The sequence below is a fragment of the Dreissena polymorpha genome, chromosome 15, assembly GCF_020536995.1.
Source record: "Dreissena polymorpha isolate Duluth1 chromosome 15, UMN_Dpol_1.0, whole genome shotgun sequence".
Lineage (NCBI taxonomy): Eukaryota > Metazoa > Mollusca > Bivalvia > Myida > Dreissenidae > Dreissena > Dreissena polymorpha.
The window spans coordinates 43034688-43058705 of NC_068369.1; the positions used below are offsets into that span (position 1 = coordinate 43034688).

Here is a 24018-nt window from a genome sequence, read left to right on the forward strand (position 1 = left end):
AACATGCCAAAGTCTGTGAAAAGGCCCCTTTAAACAGATTCTAGTGTACACACTTGTGCAAGTAACAGACACCTGCTTTTCTTGAATCAGAGGTAGGGGTATAATAAACTTAGAAATAATTCAATGATCATACCTCTTACATGGCCAGCCAGAATAGTGAGCCTTGAGGTTTTACGACCATGGTGCTTCCGAGGCTTACAATTACAGCCCAGCCACATATTTTCAATCTTCCAATATATCCATTAAGTACTGTAATAACTTTATCATTTCATTATGCTCTGGCAGCTGATCGTATTATTTTTACAGATTCTTAAAGCAACTAATAAGATACTAATAAGAAATAATAAGTTATATACTCTTAACATTTTATTCCACTATACAGTTGGTTAAGGGGACCATACAAACTTGTCTATTCAGAACAATTAAACAAACCCAAACAACTATGTAAAATATTATTATACCCCCACAAACGAGTCCGTCTGTCTGTCGGTCCGTATTAAGTGTCCGCTCTCTAATTCAAGTTGTTTTCATCCAATCTTCACCAAACTTGGTCGGATGTTGAATCTAGATGATTTTTAGGTCAGGTTCGAATATGGCTCATGTCGGATCAAAAACTAGGTAACAGGGTCACTTAGTACGTTTTACACATTCAGCATGGTGTCTGCTCTCTAATTCAAGAAGTTTTAATCCGATCTTCACCACAGTTGGTCAGAAGTTGTATCTAGATGATGTGTAGGTCAAGTTCAAACATGGGCCATACCGGATCAAAAACTAGGTCACGGGATCACTTAGTGCGTTTTAAACATTGAGCATGGTGTCCGCTGTTTTTTGTGAAGACAACATGCAAAATATTCTGTGTCAATGCTGCGTGTGGGGTATTCGTCATGTCTGTGACAAAGCTCTAGTTGTCATTGCAGACAAAAGATCAGAAATTTCAAACCACATAGGTTGTTTTGAAGACGTATAACTAATATTAAAATGGTGGCCTTGGTTAAGATACAGCTCACAAAAAACATTACTTCTTAAATGTTTGTTAAATGAAAAAGAAAAGAAAAAACAACCAAATCCAATAAAATAATTCAGTATATTTAGAAGCATAGATTTGTGATAAATTAGCTCAAGTCAAATATTATATACGTTCATTTTACAATTTAATCACATAATTTATGCTAGAAGTCTTCAAAAGTGCCATTTAAATGCTGGCATGCCATAACCAAACACATATAAAAAGTATTTAGCGGTTAACATACACCAGATTTTCACAAGCTTTCACAGAACACATTTGTAAAATATACATGGATATACATGGAATATTCTTATTTGGCATAATAATAAATCTTAACTTTTGTGTTGTTAGTTCTAAGCATGTATTTTCACATGGCAAGTTTAAATCATTGTTGCTGATGTGTTTAACGATGTAATTTTGATGAAAAGTGCTTAATGGTGCAACACAATGACATTGTGTTCACCTATTGAAGATTGTATTTGTTTAATAATTTTAAACAGTTAACGAAAACACCCATTTGTGTTCAAGAGTAACCGAATATTATTTTTGTAACCGGTAAACCTATATATTATATATATATCCGTTTCTTAATTAATTAATTTATTTATCTATTTTGTGTACCGAATATTATTTTTGTAACCGTTTAACCTCCTTAAGAAACCGATAAGCAGTTAACCGCATAATCGTCGACATCCCTATTAATATATATATATATTAATAGGGATGGCAACGATTATTCGGTTAACCTTATAATTATATATTAATAGGGATGGCAACGATTATTCGGTTAACCTTATATATATTCATAGGGATGGCAACGATTATTCAGTTAACCTTATATATATTCATAGGGATGGCAACAATTATTCAGTTAACCTTATATATATTAATAGGGATGGCAACGATTATTCAGTTAACCTTATATATATTCATAGGGATGGAAACGATTATTCAGTTAACCTTATATATATTCATAGGGATGGCAACAATTATTCAGTTAACCTTATATATATTCATAGCGATGGCAACGATTATTCAGTTAACCTTATATATATTAATAGGGATGGCAACGATTATTCAGTTAACCTTATATATATTCATAGGGATGGCAACAATTATTCAGTAAACCTTATATATATTAATAGGGATGGCAACGATTATTCAGTTAACCTTATATATATTCATAGGGATGGCAACAATTATTCAGTTAACCTTATATATATTCATAGCGATGGCAACGATTATTCAGTTAACCTTATATATATTAATAGGGATGGCAACGATTATTCAGTTAACCTTATATATATTCATAGGGATGGCAACGATTATTCAGTTAACCTTATATATATTCATAGGGATGGCAACGATTATTCGGTTAACCATATATATATTAATAGGGATGGCAATGGTTATTCGATTAACCGCTTATCCGTTTCTTAATTTACTTATTTACCTATTGTGTGTCAAACATAAAAGATGCATCTTTTGTATCTCATAAAGAAAATGTATATACAAGACAAGTATATAATTGAAACAATATACTCGTGTAGAATAAATATAACGAAATGTCACTTCAAGTACAGGTGCAAATTAAACATAGTGATGTTTATTTCATTTAAATATTATTTATACATGTACACAAAAAGACCATTACACAAAAAACAATTCTGACCAGTAGCTATTTAATACATTGAACTAGCACTTGAACCGAGTCTAATTTTTAATTATACATGCATACTTTATCAATGTGTATGCATTTGCCCACATGCATTTACAGAAACACTTGCAATAAACTTAAAATATTTTGTTATACACATATCACTGACACAGTATTTGTACGCTACATTCAGAATAATCTGAACACATGTTAATTTTGTTGCCATTGTTCAGTTGTGATAGCTATAAGTGTTTTCATGTCTTTCATATATTATCGTTGGTACATCAAGTACTAAACGCATTACCATCCACTAAAAAACCCACTGGCAATAAGAATTTCGTAACAACTTCACTCTAGAAGTCAAAGCTTATTTGAGCCCTGACCAGGAGAATTTCTGCCGGCCAGCCTCTTTTTAAGCTGCGTTCTGAGAAAACAGGGCTTAATGCATGTGCACAAAGTGTCGTCCCACATTAGCCTTTTAAGTCTGCACAGGCTTATTAGGGACGATGCTTTTTGCTTTTATGGAATCATGTCTTTATAGGAAGTCTATTCTAAATGAAAAATCTCTCAAATGTTCATTGTCGGCTTGGGTACTACTAACTTAAACGTGCCCCAGGTGGTACTCTTAAGCATACTTACATGTATCCCGGGTACGGGAAATATGCTAAAACGCTTCATTGGCCGGCTATTTTTTTTCAAATAAATTATGTTTATATTTATGTAAATATTTGGTAAAATGGTCTCTTATATTATCAAAACTCATACTCAAAAAAGAATGTTGAGGCAGGTTTTGTTTAAAGAGATTTTTTTTTCGTATTCCATAGTGCGTTACATGACATTGGATTTTAGGCGGAAAGAAAACTCAGGTTTTTTAAAGGCCGGGTACGTTTTAGTACAGTTTAGCCTGAAAGTTTGGACCCCGAACTGCATAGACAAAACTGGGTTAACACTAAGTCTTATCGTGCATGCATTAAGCTCAGTTTTTGCAGAATGAGGCTTGTTTGTTAAGTTGCATCTACAAGTAAAACTATGAACATTAACAAACTATTACTTAGTTAAGGCACTTTATAACAGTATCCACAACTCTTTTATAAAGACCCCATCAAGTTATATAAAAATGCATTATGGTTGTAATTCATGAACATAAAAACTACAATAACATCCTCACTGACCCGTTCTCTGCAAGCTGACATGGTCACGGTACTTATTATGAATATGGTACCCATCAGAGAACTAAGAATTTTACTTAGAATGTGAATATGGTACCCCATCATGGTACTGGCAATATCTTTGCCTACTATTAAGATACCTTTACCAGGTAGGAGGGGCCATGGGTTATTTGGCGCACTTATCGCAGTTGCAATAGCATTATTTTTCAATGAGAAAGGTCATGTTCTTGCGAAGTGAAATGTTGAGTGAAGCATATTTATACGTCACAATGCATCTTGTTGCTTTTACTATAATTTGTTTCACTCATTACATGGGCGAGTAAGATACCTTAACTGCATGAAAAAACATGGCCCCAAAATCATGAGTTTGGTACTCAGCGATTATAGGAGCCAATGTAGATTCAGTAATGCAATCAAGCTGGGAACTGTTAGGGCAATTTAGTTAGTATGGTTCCCAGTGAGTCAGAAATAAACACAGTCACTTAAATATGAGTTTTGTGCCAAGCCATTGTAGGATCCAAAGCAGACTCAGTAATGCAATCAAGCAGGGAACCGTAAGGGTTATTCTGCCAGTCTGGCTCCCAGTGAGTCAGGAGTCAACAAAGTCACTTATATGTGAGTTTGGTACCCAGCCAGTACAGGTGCCTAACATAAAGTGTAAACATGGATTAAGTTCAAGAATCCCACTCTGGTGCCCTGCAGTCATATAAGCTGATGTGGTTCCAATGTAAGACAGCAGCAAGCTGGGAACAAATGAGTCATCAAAAATGTACAGAGGCTAACTCCTATGGTGAGAAAGCTGGATCCCAAATTGTTCCCAAAACTATGCAGGTGCTATCTCCTGTAGCGTTCTCTCTTGAAGTGGAACCAGAGCTGCATGATATTGTTGGCAAACTGACAGCGGAAACTGCGTTTGTACGAATGCTCCCACTCTTTGTTGACAACCTTAAAGGCAATGTCCTGAAAAAGAACAGAGCTGAGTTCAGAAAATAATACATCCATGTTAAGGGATATAAATTTGTGGCAAACCATGAGCAATTTGCCTTTTAAATTTGTACCCGAGGCTATAATTTTATGAGAAAATACCTTTGTCCCTAGTAAAGGCGCACAAAAAAAAGACAAGAACAAGCTGACAAAAGAAGACATGAAGCACAAGAATGGGAGCAAGAACAAGGAACAAAACAAAAGATGTTCTAGATAAACTATTGAAAATTGACAGCATAACAGTGTGGTTAAATTCTTACGCCATCTATAAAAGATTGTTCATGATGTACATAAACTTCAAAAGAAAAATAAACAAAATATTAGATTTATCAGCAGAAATACAAGAATATCAGTGAAAATCAAGGATTCTCCCCAAAAGATGCACTTAGCTAATGTATGTGTTTATTGGGTGGAAACCCTTTGTTATTATAGAGGCAATAAAATGGAGTGGAACAACATGACTATGTGAGTACATGTATATCCGCCCTGTAAGGATACTGCACATGCAATTTTCTAAAAATCTTATCATTTTTTCCTTTGATCAAACACATAAATCTTAAATTCATTGAAAAGGGTCATACTATTAATAAAATGACAATGACAGTCTGTTATATGTGAGCAGAACAATCTGAAATTAAGCGCATGTCCACTTAATAGGGATTCTGCATATAAAGTGTCATACAATTCAGATCATTATTGTCAAACATGTAAAGGAAATAATGTTAAATGCCCTGAAAATCAATGGAGCAAAAAGTCCTGAAAATATGCGCCTGTCCACCTCAAAAGAATATTGCATATACACATTAATTAAAGGGGCCTTTTCACGTTTTGGTAAATTGACAAAATTTAAACAAGATGTGTTTGTGAAACACTATGTCCCCGTATATGACGTTTGACCTTGAAGGATGACCTTGACCTTGACCCTTCACCACTCAAAATGTGCAGCTCCATGAGATACACATGCATGTCAAATATAAAATTGCTAGCTTCAATATTGCAGAAGTGACATTACATGAGCAATTTTGACCCATATATTTGACCTTGAAGGATGACCTTGACCTTTCACCACTCAAAATGTGCAGCTCCATGAGATATACATGCATGCCAAATATCAAGTTGCTATCTTCAATATTGCAAAAGTACTCATCAAATGAGCAATTTTGGCCACATATATTTGACCTCTGACCTTGAAGAATGACCTTGACCTTTCACCACTCAAAATGTGCAGCTCCATGAGATACACATGCATGCCAAATATCAAGTTGCTATCTTGAATATTGAAATATTGCAAAAGTGTACATTAAATGAGCGATTTTGACCCATATATTTGACCTTTGACCTTGAAGGATGACCTTGACCTTTCACCACTCAAAATGTGCAGCTCCATGAGCCTGCCAAATATCAAGTTGCTATCTTGAATATTGAAATATTGCAAAAGTGTACATTAAATGAGCGATTTTGACCCATATATTTGACCTTTGACCTTGAAGGATGACCTTGACCTTTCACCACTCAAAATGTGCAGCTCCATGAGATACATATGCATGGCAAATATCAAGTTGCTATCTTCAATATTGCAAAAGTTTTTGCAAATTTTAAAGTTGGCGCAAACAAACCAACAGACCAACAGACAGGGCAAAAACAATATGTCCCCCACTACTATAGTGGGGGACATAAAAAAGTTGTTTCAGATTCGCATATTTTAGTTTAGTTATGATATTTGTGAGGAAAGAGTAATACTGAACATTTACCATGCTCTAAAATATCCATTTCATGCATCTTTTGACGATTTTAAAACCTGAAAATTATAAAGCGTTGCAACGCGAAACAATTGAATAATTTGGAAAGTTGTGTTGTTGTCGTTATATTTTTGGAAACTACCAGGGTTGCTTTTATAAGTAGAAAATACATCCACACATAGCATGAGCATGGATGGTCTATGCAGGAGACTTTTTACTTCAGGACTCCAGGGGTCAGCGGTTCGAGCCCAGTTTAGGATTATTATTTTTTCCTTTTTTTAATTGTATTGTTGTTTTTTACCGGAGATTTTTAGGTCCAATGTTTAAATTTATCAATATAAAGCATTTAATGACAAGCTTCAATACATGCCAAAATCTGTGAAAAGGCCTCTTTAAATATGATCATTAATTACTAAGATCTCATGCAAAAACAAAACATCAATAAAGCATTACATATTATAATCAAAGGGAAACAACTCCCTGAAAAATCATTGGACCAGAACAACCTGAAAACCATGAGGATCTCCACCCTATAGGGGTGTGTAAATAAAATTCCATCATCTTTCAATCATTAGTGTCTAAGATCTTGCACAGAAACAACAAGATACATATTAATGTTTGAATGGCCATACGAAAAAAATATGGCCATACGTCCCAGCTTAAGAACCAAGTGTTGACAGACAGACATTGGGAATGACCTAAACCAAAAAGGGCAGATTCATTTCAGATCCACCCCAACTGAGCCACATCACAATTATAAAGCAGTGACTATATGCTGCCAATCCTTTAAGGGTGCATAAAAACTGCACATAAATAATTGAAAGAATAGTCAAACAAAAGTGAAGATATACATGCATTTTGAAAATCAGAAAGGAGTTGTAATACAGATTTTTAAAAATTGAATAATAGCAAAGAAAGAACAGATAACCTACTGAAAGACACACTAAAATACACAAAATCAAGTACAATAGTTAAATGCTTATTTAACAAACCTCGTACGGTGGTCCGGCATGAAATTTAAGAATGGCAAAATCTGGTTCTGATGGTATTGGTGTCTGAAATGTAGGTAACATTTGATATATTTGTTATGCAACCCTATATATATCAAGAGTACAAACTTGGAACAAAATATACCAAATTAAAGGTCTAGGTTAAATTAATCTGTGAATGATGGACTAATTCCCCGTAAAAATAATAACACAGAAAAAATGACACAAACAACAAGGATGTTTAACTTATTAGTTTCAATTTCAAGTTAGTCTGCAGGTGAGTTACACACACACAATTTTAGCATAAAAGCTCCAACCCAACTCAAGTCATTGAGCAAATACTTTTTTCTACTTTTAGCAAGGGTGATATTGACAATTTTTAAAGGGCCATAAATGCAATCCATGCTAAGCCTACATTACAGCAAACTACATGAAAAAATACAGCATAATAACTGCATCCAAACTCAAATAATTCAGCACAAAAATGTTTTCTTCTTTTAGCAAGAGGAGTGACCTTGTCATTATCCAACTGGCCAGAAAAGTAATTCAAAACTACTTGAAAACAACCAACAAACAAATTTCATAGCAATACCTCCATCCAAAATAATTCAGAGGGAACTGTTTTTTATTTTATTAACAGTGACCCTGACTAGCCTCAAATGCATGCTAGGTCTGCAGAGGTCTGCAGCTTAGCTGCAATGTACCTTTACATACAATTTCCCTTACACACCTCCGTTCAACAAAATTTATTGAGCAGACAATGTTGTTGTTTTTTAAATAACTGTGACCTTGACCTTCCTAACCAGGTAGGTCTCGTTGCAAGCAACCTACACATAAGAGTTGATGACATACCAACAAACAAACTTAAGTTTATGTGCAGAAACTGGCTTCTTTTTTAGCAAAATTGACCTAGACCTTAAATCGACTAGCTCCAAATACAATCCAAAGCTAGATCTTATTTCAAGCTTGCTGTTTCCAAGGTGTCATCAAGATTGGTTAATGCAAACTTGAGTTATTGAATAAAGTCCCCTAATGCAGAGAAGACAACAATAATTTAGCAAAGTTTGGATAATTCAACCACCAAATCTCAAAAGTGCTTCATGCAATTTTGCTGTTTTTCAAAATTGGTAGACATTTTATGCCTACAAACATTATACAAGTTAAATGATGATCCGATGCAAACTATCAGAGTTAAAGAGTGAACAGGGTAAATTTTGCTATTTTTTTTTTTAAATAATTCAATTTGATTTAATACTTCATAAGTGTGTATAGCAATCTTAATGGTTGTCAAACATGGCCGAGATATTATGCCAATCAATATTACAATAATAATAACTTATTACCAAGTTTCAAAATGATAAGATTTAAATTGTTTGGGGTATTAAGCAGTTATTGTTTTTTCTGAACACCAAAAGTCCTCCAGCCTCACGTTTTTTAAACTATATAACCTTTTTTTAAATAGACACATGATAATTTTTTGTTCTTCTTAATAATTCTGATTTAAATTAAAACGAAAATTTTAAGAAAAATGTTCAACGTGGTCATGCTACTAATTAAGAATTACTGTGTTTAGAATTAAGATGAGAAGATATTGCGCCAAACCTCATGAGCAAACAAAAATGTTGTTATTAGCCACAGCCTGGGAAAACTGGGCTTTATACATGTGAGTAAAGCGTCGTCCCAGGCTAATTAAGGACAACACATTTTATGGATTTTTTGTTTAGAGAAAGGCTATTTTAAACAAGGCTATTGTCAAGCAATATGGTCCCCTACCGGCTCCAAAATTTGTCAGAAATTCCACCATTTTCAGAATTATTATTTTTTGGTTGCCATAGCAACCACAATTTTTGACGTAGGGACAAAATGAAATGACGTGCATAATGTCCATATTGCCATCTATCCATGTTGTAAGTTTCATGAAACAAGAGGGCCATGATGGTCCTGAATCGCTCACCTGACTAACCAAATACAATTCCAACCCAGATTTCATCAAGATAAACATTCTGACCAAATTTCATAAAGATTGGATGAAAACTGTGACCTCTATTGTCTACACAAGGTTTTTCTAATATTTGACCTATTGACCTAGTTTTTGACCCCAGGTGACCCAAATACAACCCAACCCAGATTTCATCAAGAAAAACATTCTGACCAAATTTAATAAAGATTGGATGAAAACTGCGACCTCTATTGTATATACAAGGTTTTTCTATTATTTGACCTAGTGACCTAGTTTTTAACCTAGTGACCGAGTTTTTGACCCCAGATGACCCAAATACAATCCCAACCCAGTTTTTATCAAGATAAATATTCTGACCAAATTTCATAAAGATTGGATGAAAACTGTGACCTCTACTGTCTACACAAACAAATTGTTGACGTTTTTTTCTATTATTTGACCTAGTGACCTAGTTTGTGACCTCAGGTGACCCAAATACAATCCCAACCCAGATTTCATCAAGATAACAATCTGACCAAATTTCATAAAGATTGGATGAAGACTGCAACCTCTATTGTCTACACAAGGTTTTTCTATTATTTGACCTAGTTTTTTACCTAGTGACCTAGTTTTTGACCCCAGATGACCCAAATACAATCCCATCCCAGATTTCATCGAGATAAACATTCTGACCAAATTTGATAAAGATTGGATGAAAACTGCGACCTCTATTGTCTATACAAGGTTTTTCAATTATTTGACCTAGTTTTTTACCTAGTGACCTAGTTTTTTACCCCAGATGACCCAAATACAATCCCAACCCAGATTTCATCAAGATAAACATTCTGACCAAATTTCAAAAAGATTGGATGAAAACTGTGACCTCAACTGTCTACACAAGCAAATTGTTGACGGACACACACACGCATGCACACACGCACATACGGACGCAGGACATCACACGGTCACATAAGCTCACAATGTCACTTCGTGACAGGTGAGCTAAAAATATTAAGAACTTTTAAAGTTATCGTAGGATCCAGAAAACCACCATTTTCAGCAGTATTTCTAGTCTATTTGTTGCCATAGCAACCATAATTTTTGACGTAGGAACAAAATGAAATGACGTGCATAATGTCCATATTGCCATCTATCCATGTTTCAAGTTTCATAAAAAAAATATTAAGAACTTTTAAAGTTATCGCAGGATCCAGAAAAGTGTGACAGACAGACTCACAGACAGACAGACAGACGGACACACAGAGCGCAAACCATAAGTCCCCTCCGGTGAAACCGGTAGGGGACAACAAAAATTCCAGACTTGGCGGAAACTCCCTTATAAGCCTGTCCTCCAGACTGCACAGGCTAGTCTAGGATGTTTGCACACATGCATTAAACCCGCTTATCCCAGAGCACAGCTTAAATGTATTGCCTTCATACCACAGTGTATTCTGGGGTCCTGGACTTGTCAATGAGATCTGGGTAGAATATCTGAAATAAAACAACATCACATGTATTATATTATTCAAAGCCATAAGAATACAATTGTTCTTAAGTCACTGAAAGGATTTACACCCCATGTTGATTATTTTAATGTAATCAACATTAATGAATGTTTGTGAATCCAGAAGCTGTAAAAGTAGTAATACAAGTAAATAATGCATAATCAAATTTTTTAGCATACTACATCGATTTTAACTTAAGATTGTCTTTAGTAATTCTGGAACCATGCTTAGTAAGAAATTGTATGTTAACAAGATGGAAATTGATATAAAACAAAACCAAAGTTTGAAGCATATGGATACTTTATTATATATCCATTTTCTTGGTATTTTGACATTGGAAAAATTTTGTTCTGGGAAAACTGGGCTTAATGCATGTGCAAAAAGTGTAGTCCTTAGTTAGCCTGTGCAGTCAGTGGTGACACTTTTCGATTTTATGGCATTTTGAAATCATTTTTAGACAGAAAGTGGAAAGTGTGGTCCCTTATTCATAGGACAACACTTTACCCACATGCAGTAAGTTAAGTCCATTTTTCCTAGAATATGACTTATATGGATAACTCACATTAAACTTGTATCCCTGTACAATCTTAGGCGGAGGGTTGTCAATGTCATAGTGGGTCTGGTTGTACTTGTTCCATTCAAAGCCCTAAAACAAGACCAAATATATTGTAACATTGGCTTTAGAACAAAGCATCCCCTTACAAAATATTATTTTTAGGTTCTGGTTTTAATTACTAAACATAAAGCATTCTCAATAATTTTTCAAAGACACCAAATACTGGTTCTCAACCAAGGGACTCGAGGGTGTCTTTTAAAGACTTCCTTTGTATATAAGCTTACATAAAATTAGTATGATAATACTATAAAAGAACTCAGTTCAAATAACAAGAAAAATTGAGTTAATGAAATCGCTTGACCAAACTTGATCAATGATATAACATAACATGTTCACCTCAGCTTCCTTCTGTAAATCTTGCAAAGAAGACATAGAGATTTTCTCAGAACATGTAAAGGCCCAGCAGACATTTTTGGGCTAAAGGTGTGAGGGCACTTTATAAATCACTTAGTTGACAGTAGTTATATATATTGAAGATTATCTTGTTCAGTGGTACCTACTGTGTTAGCTGTATTAAAGAATATGTAACTCAGAGGTTCCTACCATGTTTTGTCTTTTTAAGAATCTCTAATTCAGAAGTGCTTACTGTACTTACTCTATTGAAGAACTTTGTTTCCTAGGTCAGAACTTGTCAGACAATTACTAGTACCTACCGTATGTAATAACCTGGGTTTCCTAGGTGGGTACCTACTGTATGTACTCTATTTATGCACCATATGTACTCGATTGAAGATCCTGGGTTTCCTAGGTCAAAACTAGGTACCTACCGTATGTACTCTATGGAAGAACCTGGGTTTGCTAGGTCAATACTAGGTACCTATTGTATGTACTCTATTTGAAGAATCTGGGTTTCCTTGGTAAATACTAGGTACCTTCTGTATGCACTCTATTGAAGAACCTAGGTTTCCTAGGTCAGTACTTACCATATGTACTTTATTGAACCTAGGATTCCTAAGGCGGTACTTACTGTATGTACTCTATTTACCTACTGTATGTACTCTATTTACCTACTGTATGTACTCTATTTACCTACTGTATGTACTCTTTTGAAGAACCTGTGTTTCCTAGGTCAATACTATATACCTACTGTATTTTCTCTATTTACGTACCGTGTGTACTCTATTGAAGAACCTGTGTTTCCTAGGTCAGTACTTACTGTATGCACTCTATTGAAGTACCTGTTGTGTTTTTTTATACCTAATGATAAAATATGACATTTCTGCAGTGAAATAACAGCAGTGAAAATAAACAAATTGTTATTTTCACCGGTGAAAATAACATATTTTCGAAACTCCTTTTTCTATTTTTAGATTATCATAAATAATTTGATACATATTTTCTATGATCACGAGTGAATTAAAATCGACATTCCACGGAATCCAACACATTTTCTTTTTATTTTATGCTTTTTCACCGTTTATTTACATTGAAAAGAGTTAAACTGGAGAATTTCGCTGGTATGACGCCATTTCGTCTCACAAATGACATCATTTTGTGCTTTGAAATGTATTGAGGCACGCAACGGGAGAAATGGTAACTTTTCAGAAAAAGGGAAACAGCTGTTAATTATTTTCTTGAAAAAGGGGAATAAAAGAAACAGAAAATTTGTTCATGTCAGTGTAAGATCGTTTGTTATTTCACTCATGATCATAGAAAAATGATATTTTCACTCGTGGCGAACATATATTTTCTATGACCACTCGTGAAATAAACAAGAGCACCGCATAACGGGTGCCACGCTCGGCTACGGGTGCTTGTCAGATTGACCTTGACCTTTGACCTTTGACCTAGTGACCCCAAAATGAGTGTGGCATGTAGAACTCATCAAGGTGCATCTACATATGAAGTTTCAAAGTTGTAGGTGGAAGCACTTTGATTTTAGAGCCAATGTTGAAGATTTATATTAGAGGTCACAGTGACCTTGACCTTTGACCTAGTGACCCAAAAATGGATGTGGGGTGTAGAACTCATCAAGGTGCATCTACATATGAAGTTTCAAAGTTGTAGGTGGAAGCACTTTGATTTTAGAGCCAATGTTAAGGTTTAAGCACGACACGGACGTCGGACGACGAGCTGGCTATGACAATACTTTGGGTTTTCTCCGAAAACGCCGAGCTAAAAACGATCTTACACTGACATGAACAAATATCCTTTATTTCCTAGGTCAATACTAGGTACTTACAGTATGTACTCTGTTGAAGAACCTGGGTTTCCTAGGCCGGTACTTGTCTGACCAGAGGAAGGACTGTTTCTCCAGCTCATGCTGCACACTGAACTGGGCCTCCTCATCATCCATGCCCTCCCTCGCCTTCTCTATCAGCTCCGACTCCTGGTCCAACTATAAAATAATGTTCAATTCATATACAACATTCATTTTGTTTTAAAAGACTGAAGAAAACAAAATGTGTGCAATTTTGCAATAAATGTGGGTGGAGCCTAGTGTTTTTAAGTGGTTATGGAGAATTATCAGAAATTTAATAATTTGAGTAGCCCTCTGGGAAAATGAGACTTTAAGCGAGATTATACGATTTTGTATATGAGTTAAATTGTAATATATTGATAAAATATGTTACAATAACACAAAATAGGCAAGAAAAAATATACATTGAAGACGGATTTCATAAAATGCAGCAAAGACAAATCAGCGCCCCGAGCCGATTGTGACGAAGATATTTCGTACATATTTTCCTACAATAACCCAAGCATTCGTCTTTTTAGTTAGTGTTCATGTGTCGAATAAATAGATATCGTTGCAGGAATTTTAAATGAACCGTTAAACTAAATTTAGATTCACATCGTACATGCATGATATACATGCTGGCGAATTCGACTGTACAGCCTTTTTCGATTTCAGAATTAAATATCTGGCTTATTTCGCTTTTTTCGACACATGTTCTCTTAACTTTTATTTTAATTCCTATTAAAATATATGTTTAATAATTGTTTTACTCATTTATTATAAATTTGTAAATATTTGACAAAATCGTATAATCACGCTTTAAGCATGTGCGTAAAATGTCGTCACAGATAAGCCTGTGCTGCAGAGGCTAATGAGAGACGACACAAGCCACATAGACTGGATTTTTATTTAAAACAGAGGCTACATAAAAAATCCATAAAAAGAGGAAAGTGCCATCACTGATTAGCCAGTGCAGACTTAACAGGCAAATCTGGGACAAAACTTTCCCCACATGTATAAAGCCCAGTTTTCCCAGAACCTGGCTCATATCACCTAGACTCATGTGTATCTAAAAACTATTCAAACAAGTATTTTTCTATCATAGTTTGATGTCAAATAACCAGGGATATGGATTATTGATGTGCAGGAATTAAATGTATGTGAATTTAAGCACAGACATACCAATTAACACTTTTAATCCACCATTCGGACATCGTCTCCCACTGAGGGAATGCTTTCGTTCCTTAATCGCAGATGGTGTTTCTTTTACCATTAATTAGTTTAATTAAATTGACAATCCGTAATAACCGAAGAAAAACATCACTTAGTTCGTGTATGAATAGTTTATTTTAAATCTTAACTGTACAGTGAACATTTAAGAAAGAAATGAATACCTTGACTGAATGTAGCGAACATAATTGGGACTATTAAAGTTTACGTATGACTACATAAGTGTCATGTTGAGCATTTTTATGGTAAATTTAGATTGTATTAAGAAATTAAGTATAGCAAGTAAACAAATAAGTGAATATTTAGAACAAGACAAACAAACACAGTTTGTTCAGGCTACAGACTTTGATTCTAACATTAGAATAATGATAAAATAAAAATAAAGTTATAAGCAAAAGCAGATATTCACTTTTCAATTAAAAAACCTGTCATGTTCTGACATCTGACACATGTTCACTAATGAATATCCACTGGACTAGTAAATTTTAAATCACAAAAATATTTTCTGGCAAGAGATTTTTGTTTGATAGCGATTTTTTAATAAAAATAAATTAATAAAAAAAAAAAAAGTTTTAGACTAAACCATATACTTTTTAATAAGAAAAGATTGCCACTACATGAAATCTTACAGAGTTTCGCTTATAAATATTTCCGGACCAATTTTAGTTAAAATAACACATTTTATTTCGGCTAGAGCTTTCACATTACCTTAAAAATGATACTTTAATAAGAAGTATTATTAAAGAATCAATAAATCTTTAGAAAAACAAAGATATGTACTATTCAATAAACAAAGTCTGTCTCGGTATTGAATCATATACATTTTCTTAATGAGTATATCTGGAACTATATACTTTTTTATAAAGAAGTAATAATGTTTTAATCAAAGGCAGATATCTACTTTTCAAAGAAATTGTATATCTCGGTCATAAATCTTTAAAAATTTCGATAATTAACATCTCCGGAATTATTAACTTTAAAATTCACAAAGTTTACTTCAGACTTTATATGCGGAAATAACCTTTATAATTATCTTCAAATAATAAAATTCAATAAAGAAATAATTGTGTTTTAAGCAAAAGGATTTCTTAAAAAAAATACAGCAAATTCGGCCTTAATTATTACGTGAAGAATTTGTCAGATAAGTTCTACATCGCTGTTATTTGTCAGATCTTCAGTACCAAGATGGCGGCGTTGTCACATGATAGCCAATATCATTATGGCGGCGGTCAATTTATCGATTCTGGGATTGTCTATATTTTGTGATTTCTAACTAAACATGACAGTCATTTTATATATCTGAACTAACAGTAATTTTAATTTTTTAATCCTTTCTTGAATTATTGTCTGGAAACCATGTGGGTTTTTTTCCATTTAAATCTGAAAACGGTGAGTCCGCGTTTTTATTACATTACAAATGCACATAAAAATATTTAAATATGCCAAGCATTTCTTTACTTATTTCAAAACTATTTTTATAAGATTCACTTACCCGGACTTTACCGGTGGATTTCACCTGTGTGCGAGCCAGTGCGAGTTTCTTCATATCATCAAGAGGGTCGTATATAACCGCCTCTAAATCGTCAATTTCCCGCGGGGCAAAGAGTACGGGGGAGTAGTTACCCGCACGATACTCTACAACTGCTGGGTCCTCCACAAAATCTTCCTCGGAAAGTTCAATTTCATCATTTTCGTTGTCTTTTGCTTCTGGCTCTGGGGAATGTTGCGTCTCCAATCTGAGCAAGTGGGGAGTTTGGTGTGAAAATGTTGTTACAAATATAAAATGAGAGTTAAATTATTGTTGGAGATTGCGGAAACCTTATGCAGATACATGTAATAATTAATTTTCACACTCATCCTTAATTAGTTTATTTGCTGAAAATATCTCCCATATTTGCAAAATAATCCACGCAAAAAACGACACACAGATAACTTTAGCCCACTTTCCCAGGGTGGTTAACTGACCTACAGATGTGTCTTAAAACTACTTAATGCCCTCACCCACTCAGCTATATGGCAATATTGGGATATGATCTGAGGAACAGCACATTAAAAGGCTGGCACTGAGAAGATAATCTCCAAATAGTTTTCATCTCTTAATACATAAACTCAAATACATGTACCTATCACCTTTTTAAAATGAAAATTTAGTTGAAATTAGACAACACTAACACATGATATAAATAGCTGGATACTTTGTTGATTTATTACATATCTCTGTTATTCTTGATCATTTATTTCTGCTGTTAATTTTATGTTTAAATGTCACTGTATGTTATTTTGTATACTCTTTCTTATACAGTTTATAATTATACAAAGTCAAGCCTTTTCTTGGGATTTTGTTAAGACTCAGGGGCGTAGACCAACAGTTGCCAGAAATGAAATTTTTTCTTAATTGTGTGTTTAATTCATTCGTTATCAAAAGAGCTAAAACAAGCACAAAAAGATAACAATAGAACATTTTTGTTTAGGGTTGTTCATAAATTGAAAATTAAGGGTACAGTGGTACCCTTATTAGGAAATTCAGGCACAGGGGTATCCTTGATTTGGAAATTCAGGCAAAGTGGTATCCCTGATACAGGAGTGCCATGGTGATTAAAGGTAAAGGTTAGAGTTTTTAGTTGGATATTCATTATGGTACATTGTAAGCCGACTTTCACTATTAACCACCCGATCACTGGGATATAAGTTGCCATTTTACATTTAACCGAGTATAAAGCCATGGCAACTGGAAGAAGAGAAGCGAGGATGGGATTAATTTTTTGCTGTGAAAAATTCCTAAGGACTGAACAGGAATTGAACCAGAGACCTTCCAATTTTTAGACCAGCATAATACCACTATACCACTCTTCCGATATAAAGGCCCTGGGGACAGGTCTGAACGTACCCAAATGTGCTAGTACCAGGTTGTTCCTCCTCTTGCTTCACTTTGACTACATCCTCAGTTCTACTTCCCACATCATCAGCACCATCAGCACCAGTTGGCCGTGACTTCTTCACAGGTGTAGATCTACCAGAGTTTGGAGTTGCACGGTCAGAATTTGGAGTACCCTCCCTTTGTAATCCCGCCGGAAACAGACCAGCGGACTCTATTCCTTGCTGTGGACAATTAAAATTAATATCAGGATTGTAATAATGAAATAAATTCAGCAAAATTTATCCAAATTTACATATATATATAAGAGATCAGGCAAGGTTTTTATAACATGTCACCTTCTGGAGTAACTTAACATGAAATAAGTTCCTGTGTTGGATAACAAACACATGCACTCAGTCGGTGGCATAAAATTGGTGCTTGTCAGCCCATTGGAATTGTTTTAAGGCCTGATATGGTCAAGGTCAATTAAGTTGGGTACTACGGGTGGGTTTGGGATGATAATAATTAAAAACAAATGTAAATACCAAAGTATTAAAGTAAAACATGTTTCTGCTAGATGTGACTGCTAATAGCTAGCTAAAAACAAAACGGACCTTTAAAATCATTCCATATTAGATCAAGGTCAAGGACAGTGTGAGGCTGGATGACATGGTTGGATTGAAAAGTATTATAGACTTGTATGAAGCCGTGTTAACCCCAAACAAAATGTTTAAATCTACTTTACCTGTCACAGAAAAAAAGAAGGTATGACAAGATGCCTTCCCCATCAGAGTGCAAGGGGCATACAAGAATAAAACTGGTTTAAAATGTGAATTGAATTGTTAAACTGTTAAAAATGACAACCCTGAAAAAACATTATTGAAAAATTATATAAGAACTTAAAACTAGAAAAACACACAAGGTTCAAGTATGCTCACTTAACGTCAAAATCAGTCCTTATATGAAATTTGTTTTTTGTTGACGATTACATTGAAACTGTTGGGCATAGTAAACAGAAACTCTTCAAATGTCCAATTTTTAATAAAGTGTGACTTATTCATTTCCAAGTCAAATTGCTCAAACTTGTCCATGATTTATACTTACACAATGTTTTAACAATTTATGACAATCAGATGCCAATTGTTAGACTCCAAAAGTGGGAACATCTAAGAAAAGATTTTATTTTTATTTTTAAAGGAACACTCACAAATTCTGCTGAATCTGGCTGGTAAATAAGTTAGCTTAATGATTTCAAATGATATAATTTAGCTTGGTGAGATAATTTGGTCTACTGACCAACTGATAAAAGCAAACACATTTACCAAACTATCTTTGATAGGCTGCATAATAATTTTGAGAATCTTTGAAAAGTCACATAGACAAAAACAATATTCACTTCAAGAATTCCTTAATGTTCTGTAATATTTACTACCAAATCTGGACCCCATTTTTATTTACCTTGGATAAAATGGACTAAAACTGTTGGACTGAGAAAGATAGAAATGTCCAACCAATATCAGCTTTCACTGGTTCACTTTTTCCATGAATAGTGTAGACTAACAAGAGCACCGCATAACGGGTGCCAACGCTCGGCTGCAGGTGCAGTTTTGAATAAATGAAAGCTTGTCAGATTTTATTTTTTTGAAGGACCCTGACCTTTGACCTAGTGACCCAAAAATGGGTGTGGTGTGTAGAACTCATCAAGGTGCATCTACATATGAAGTTTCGAAGTTGTAGGTGGAAGCATTTTTTTATTTGAGAGCCAATGATCAAAACCTTAACAAAATGTCAAGGTTTTAGCACGACGCCGGTGGAAGACACGACGAACTGGCTATGACAATACCTCGGGTTATCTCTGAAAACAGTCGAGCTAAAAACTAAGTAAACTTCAAGTTTGTTGTGTCATTTCTACTACTAAAAGACCGTGTACCTCTTGTTTGAGCTTGAAGAGTTTCTTTCGCAGGACATCCTGATGCCGTTCCCTGAGACGAGTCTTGGCCATGTGGGCCTTCAGCTGTTGTAGCAGGGACTCCCAGTAACCTGTGGAATACAGCGAATCACACTAACATGTCACAAGTCCAGCTGAGGTGGAAAATGTTGTCCCTTACCAGCCTTTGTGGACTGCACAGGTAATTCTTGGATGACACTTAACGCACATGCATTAAGCCCAGAGCTATAACAGGGGTGTCAATTTGCCAAAATCCAAAATCCCGAAAAAGCCTATCGTTTGGGGGCCAGAGCAAAAAAGGGTTAATAATTCATGTAACTTTGTTAACTATTGTTTATAACTTTGTAAACAATATGTCAAAGTAAAATAATTTGTGTTTAAGATGACATTTGTGACAATAATCTTAAAATTCCAGAAAAAAATCCTCAGATTAATATCAATATCTAAATTGGTCCTTGAGGGCCAAAATCCTGATTTCAGGAATAATCCTGAACATTGACACCTCTGTATAAGCTGCATCTGTATGTTTATTTGGTAAATTTCCCAATTAAATATTTCAAAATTACAAAAAAGCCACTTTGTAATTTAAAATATATAAATAATTATAGATTATTAGACGTTTCACTGTACAATATGGAGATATACTTGGACGAGCACACAGTTTGAATTCATATTGGACAAGCCATTTGGCGAGTTCAATATGACTACAAACTGTGTGTGAGTCCAAATATATCACGTATTGTACAGTTTAAACGTTTAATAAGCTTTTTATTCTATATCCCTTTCTTAAGATGTTTGTTTGATTTTAATGCTGCAATATGCATGTATAATTATTATTTGCAGCACGATAACCTGTGAAACTTATTGCATATATTCATGAGATATGTGTGGATAAGCAATTGCATTTTACTTAGAATTGATAATTGTACTTTTGGATACTTTTTCTCGGTAATGGCTTTTAATCTTATAAAAAATTTCTTCTAGCACTTGTACTCAACTGTCCAATATGGAAAAAATACAGACTTTTTGGATCCAATACCGGAATATATCGGACGGTCACGTGGTACATATGAAGAATGGCCATTAGATAAATTTATTGGATATAGAATAAAAATATACAGTTTATATCCATATCCAGCTTTTTGTAACACTTGTATTGTCAATTTATTGTATATGCGAGCAAAAAACATCACTACGTAATTTCACAATTTTAGTCAAAACCATGTGATATTTCCCAATCCAAAGGGCCCCATTCCCTAAGTGCTGAACAAATACTGTACATAAATCCATTGCCATTTCATCCCCCAATCAATATACATTATTTAACAACCCTTGGTTCCCATTGAATGATCACCTACCTACATCCACCCCTTCTCCTCCCGCCAATTTCTTCCTCATCTGCTCCTCCAGTAACAGCAGCTGTTTGGTCGTCTTCCCCTTAAACACGGCCACCACTTCGTCAGTCACTGCTGCATTCACACCCTCACGAAGGTCTCGGTAATCTACCATGACAAAACACACACAAATGGGCCGCACTCTGGGAGTTCAGGGCATATGATTTGCCTGTGCAATCCACAAAGGCTAATCAGGTACAGCACTTTCTGTCTACAGTATATTTCAGAAACAAGAGATGTGTTCGTCAGAAACACAATGCCCCCTATTGCGCCGCTTTGAATTTTTTTTTTACCTTTGACCTTGAAGGATGACCTTGACCTTGAACTTCCACCACTGAAAATGTGCAGCTTCATGAGAATGCAGCTTTGAATGATTTTTTTCAACCTTTGACCTTGAAGGATGACCTTGACCTTGAACTTCCACCACTCAAAATGTGCAGCTTCATGAGATACACATGCATGCCAAATATCAAGTTGCTATCTTCAATTTTGAAAAAGTAATGGCCAATGTTAAAGTTTTCAGACAGACAGTCGCCATATATTTGACATTTGACCTTGAAGGATGACCTTCACCTTCACCTTTCACTACTCAAAATGTGCGGCTCTGTGAGATGCACATGCATACCAAATATCAAGTTGCTATCTTCAATATTAAAAAAGTTATGGCAAATGTTAAAGTTTTTGGATGGACAGACGCCATATATTTGACATTTGACCTTGATTGAAGGATGACCTTGACCTTCACCTTTCAGATACACATGCATGCCAAATATCAAGTTGCTATCTTCAATAGTGCAAAAGTTATGGCCAAAGTTTTTGGACGGACGGACAGACGCCATATATTAGACATTTGACCTTAAAGGATGACCGTGACCTTCACCTTTCACCACTCAAAATGTTCAGCTCCATTAGATACACATGCACGCCAAATATCAAGTTGCTATCTTCAATAGTGCAAAAGTTATGGCCAATGTTAAAGTTTTTGGACGGACGGACAGACGCCATAGATTAGAGATTTGACCTTGAAGGATGACCTTGACCTTCACCTTTCACCACTCAAAATGTTCAGCTCCATGAGATACACATGCATGCCAAATATCAAGTTGCTATCTTCAATTGTGCAAAAGTTATGACCAATGTTAAAGTTTTTGGACGGACGGACAGACGCCATATATTAGACATTTGACCTTGCAGGATGACCTTGACCTTCACCTTTCACCACTCAAAATGTGCAGCTCCGTGAGATCCACATGCATGCCAAATATCAAGTTGCTATCTTCAATATTGAAAAAGTTATGGCCATTAAAGTTTTGGGACGGACGGACAGACTGACAAACACATACTGACACACTGACGGACAGTTCAACTGCTATATGCCACCCTACAGGGGGCATAAAAAACTTCTTTTAAATGAAAAATACAATTAAAGACCAAAAATACCCACTGACTGATACCTTAGGTAGGCTATTTCCTTTTTACTAAACAATGAATATTCTGCCTCATGATCATACCTATGAAATATAGATTTCAAGTTTATAAATCAGCTTAATGACCTGAATTATTAGAATTTATTCAAAATTAAGCATTATAGATTTTCAATCCCCAAATACACATTTACTCAAGGCTCCTCCTGGATCTATATTTTCTTCAGGTAAATTTACTACAAAACATAAAAATTCCTCAAATTGTATCTGCTTGATGACCTCAAACCATAACAGAGCTTTGGCAAAATACAATTTTCTTCACTTTTCTTCTTTTGCAATGTGCTTATTCATAGCCAACTTAGCTGATTGCAGATTAGGTCCTCATAACTCACCTCTAGTGTTCTCCAGTTTCCTCAGTTTCTGCAGCTCATCCTCCGTTACCGTGACGATGTCCCGCCAGTACTCCGTGTTCTTTCCCTGCTCCAGCTCCAGATACACCTTGATGTCCTCCAGCAAATCCTCGAGGTCAGTAGAGGTCAAACCCTGCAGAGCAAAAAAAAGTGTATCAAGACTATCTTAAAAGTAGGTCAAACAGTGCAAGGCAAATACATATTGTCCATTTCAGTACCCTCAGCAGAGGTCAAACCCTGCAAGGAAATATATAAATGTTATTTAAGTATCCTCAGTAGACTGAACTGAGAAAAGGTAATAAATGTTGCTCTCTCTAAAAAATTCCCATTGGAGGTCAAACCTAGAAACGGTAATAAATGTTGCCCTTTCTAAAGAATTCCCATTGGATGTCAAACCAAGAAACGGTAAAAATTGTTGCCCTTTCTAAAGAATTCCCATTGGAGGTCAAAATGAGAAACGGTAATACATGTTGCCCTCTTTAAAGTATGAACTGTGAAAAAGACGCAAGTATTGTCCTCTGAAGTAACCTCAGTTGAGGTCATACACTAAAAATGAAACATACATTGCTATTTTTAAATTCACCTCGGTAGAAAAGGAAATACATGTTGTCCATAACAAGGTATCGACTTATGTAGGTCAATCTCAGCAATAGAAATAAAATTGCAAGTGTCCGCAGTGCAGGTTTCATGCCCACCCATATACATGAATTTATATACACACACTCATAAGTTAAGGGAAAACACTGCAAGGAAAAACAAGATTATCAGTGAAACTATCGGATGCTTTGTATATGGGTTGTTTGGAAATGAATTATTGTTTAAGGGCAACAAGTCTCTGGAAAAGCACTGGAGCGGAACAACATGGCAACATGCGAAGCATCACCCTGTAGGGATACTGCATAAAATATTTCATAAAATTCCTATCGTTAAATCCTTTGATCTGACAGTAATCCTGCAATCAATAGGCATTGA

General features: G+C 35.0%; 1 protein-coding gene across 50 annotated transcripts in view; it reads right to left on the minus strand.

Annotated features, from left to right (window-relative positions):
• Positions 1 to 348: 348 nt before the first annotated feature.
• LOC127860395 (cactin-like) overlaps positions 349 to 24018 on the minus strand; it is a 34373-nt gene continuing 10703 nt past the window's right edge. The window contains exons 9-21 of one of the 50 annotated variants that reach the window (XR_008039770.1): positions 23029 to 23179; positions 21177 to 21320; positions 19801 to 19910; positions 17901 to 18112; positions 16506 to 16749; positions 13787 to 13942; positions 11551 to 11634; positions 10924 to 10974; positions 7548 to 7610; positions 2135 to 4792; positions 1967 to 2008; positions 1883 to 1924; positions 349 to 1840 (exon numbers count right to left, since the gene is read on the minus strand). Coding sequence is in view for 1 of the 50 variants with exons in the window: in XM_052398449.1 (XP_052254409.1) it covers positions 4667 to 4792; positions 7548 to 7610; positions 10924 to 10974; positions 11551 to 11634; positions 13787 to 13942; positions 16506 to 16749; positions 17901 to 18112; positions 19801 to 19910; positions 21177 to 21320; positions 23029 to 23179 (1341 nt within the window). In the remaining 49 variants the exon portion in view is untranslated. Of the gene's footprint in view, positions 4793 to 7547; positions 7611 to 10923; positions 10975 to 11550; positions 11635 to 13786; positions 13943 to 16505; positions 16750 to 17900; positions 18113 to 19800; positions 19911 to 21176; positions 21321 to 23028; positions 23180 to 24018 lie in introns of all 50 variants that reach the window. The other 49 variants (XR_008039781.1, XR_008039775.1, XR_008039782.1 and 46 more) reach the window with 49 other exon arrangements.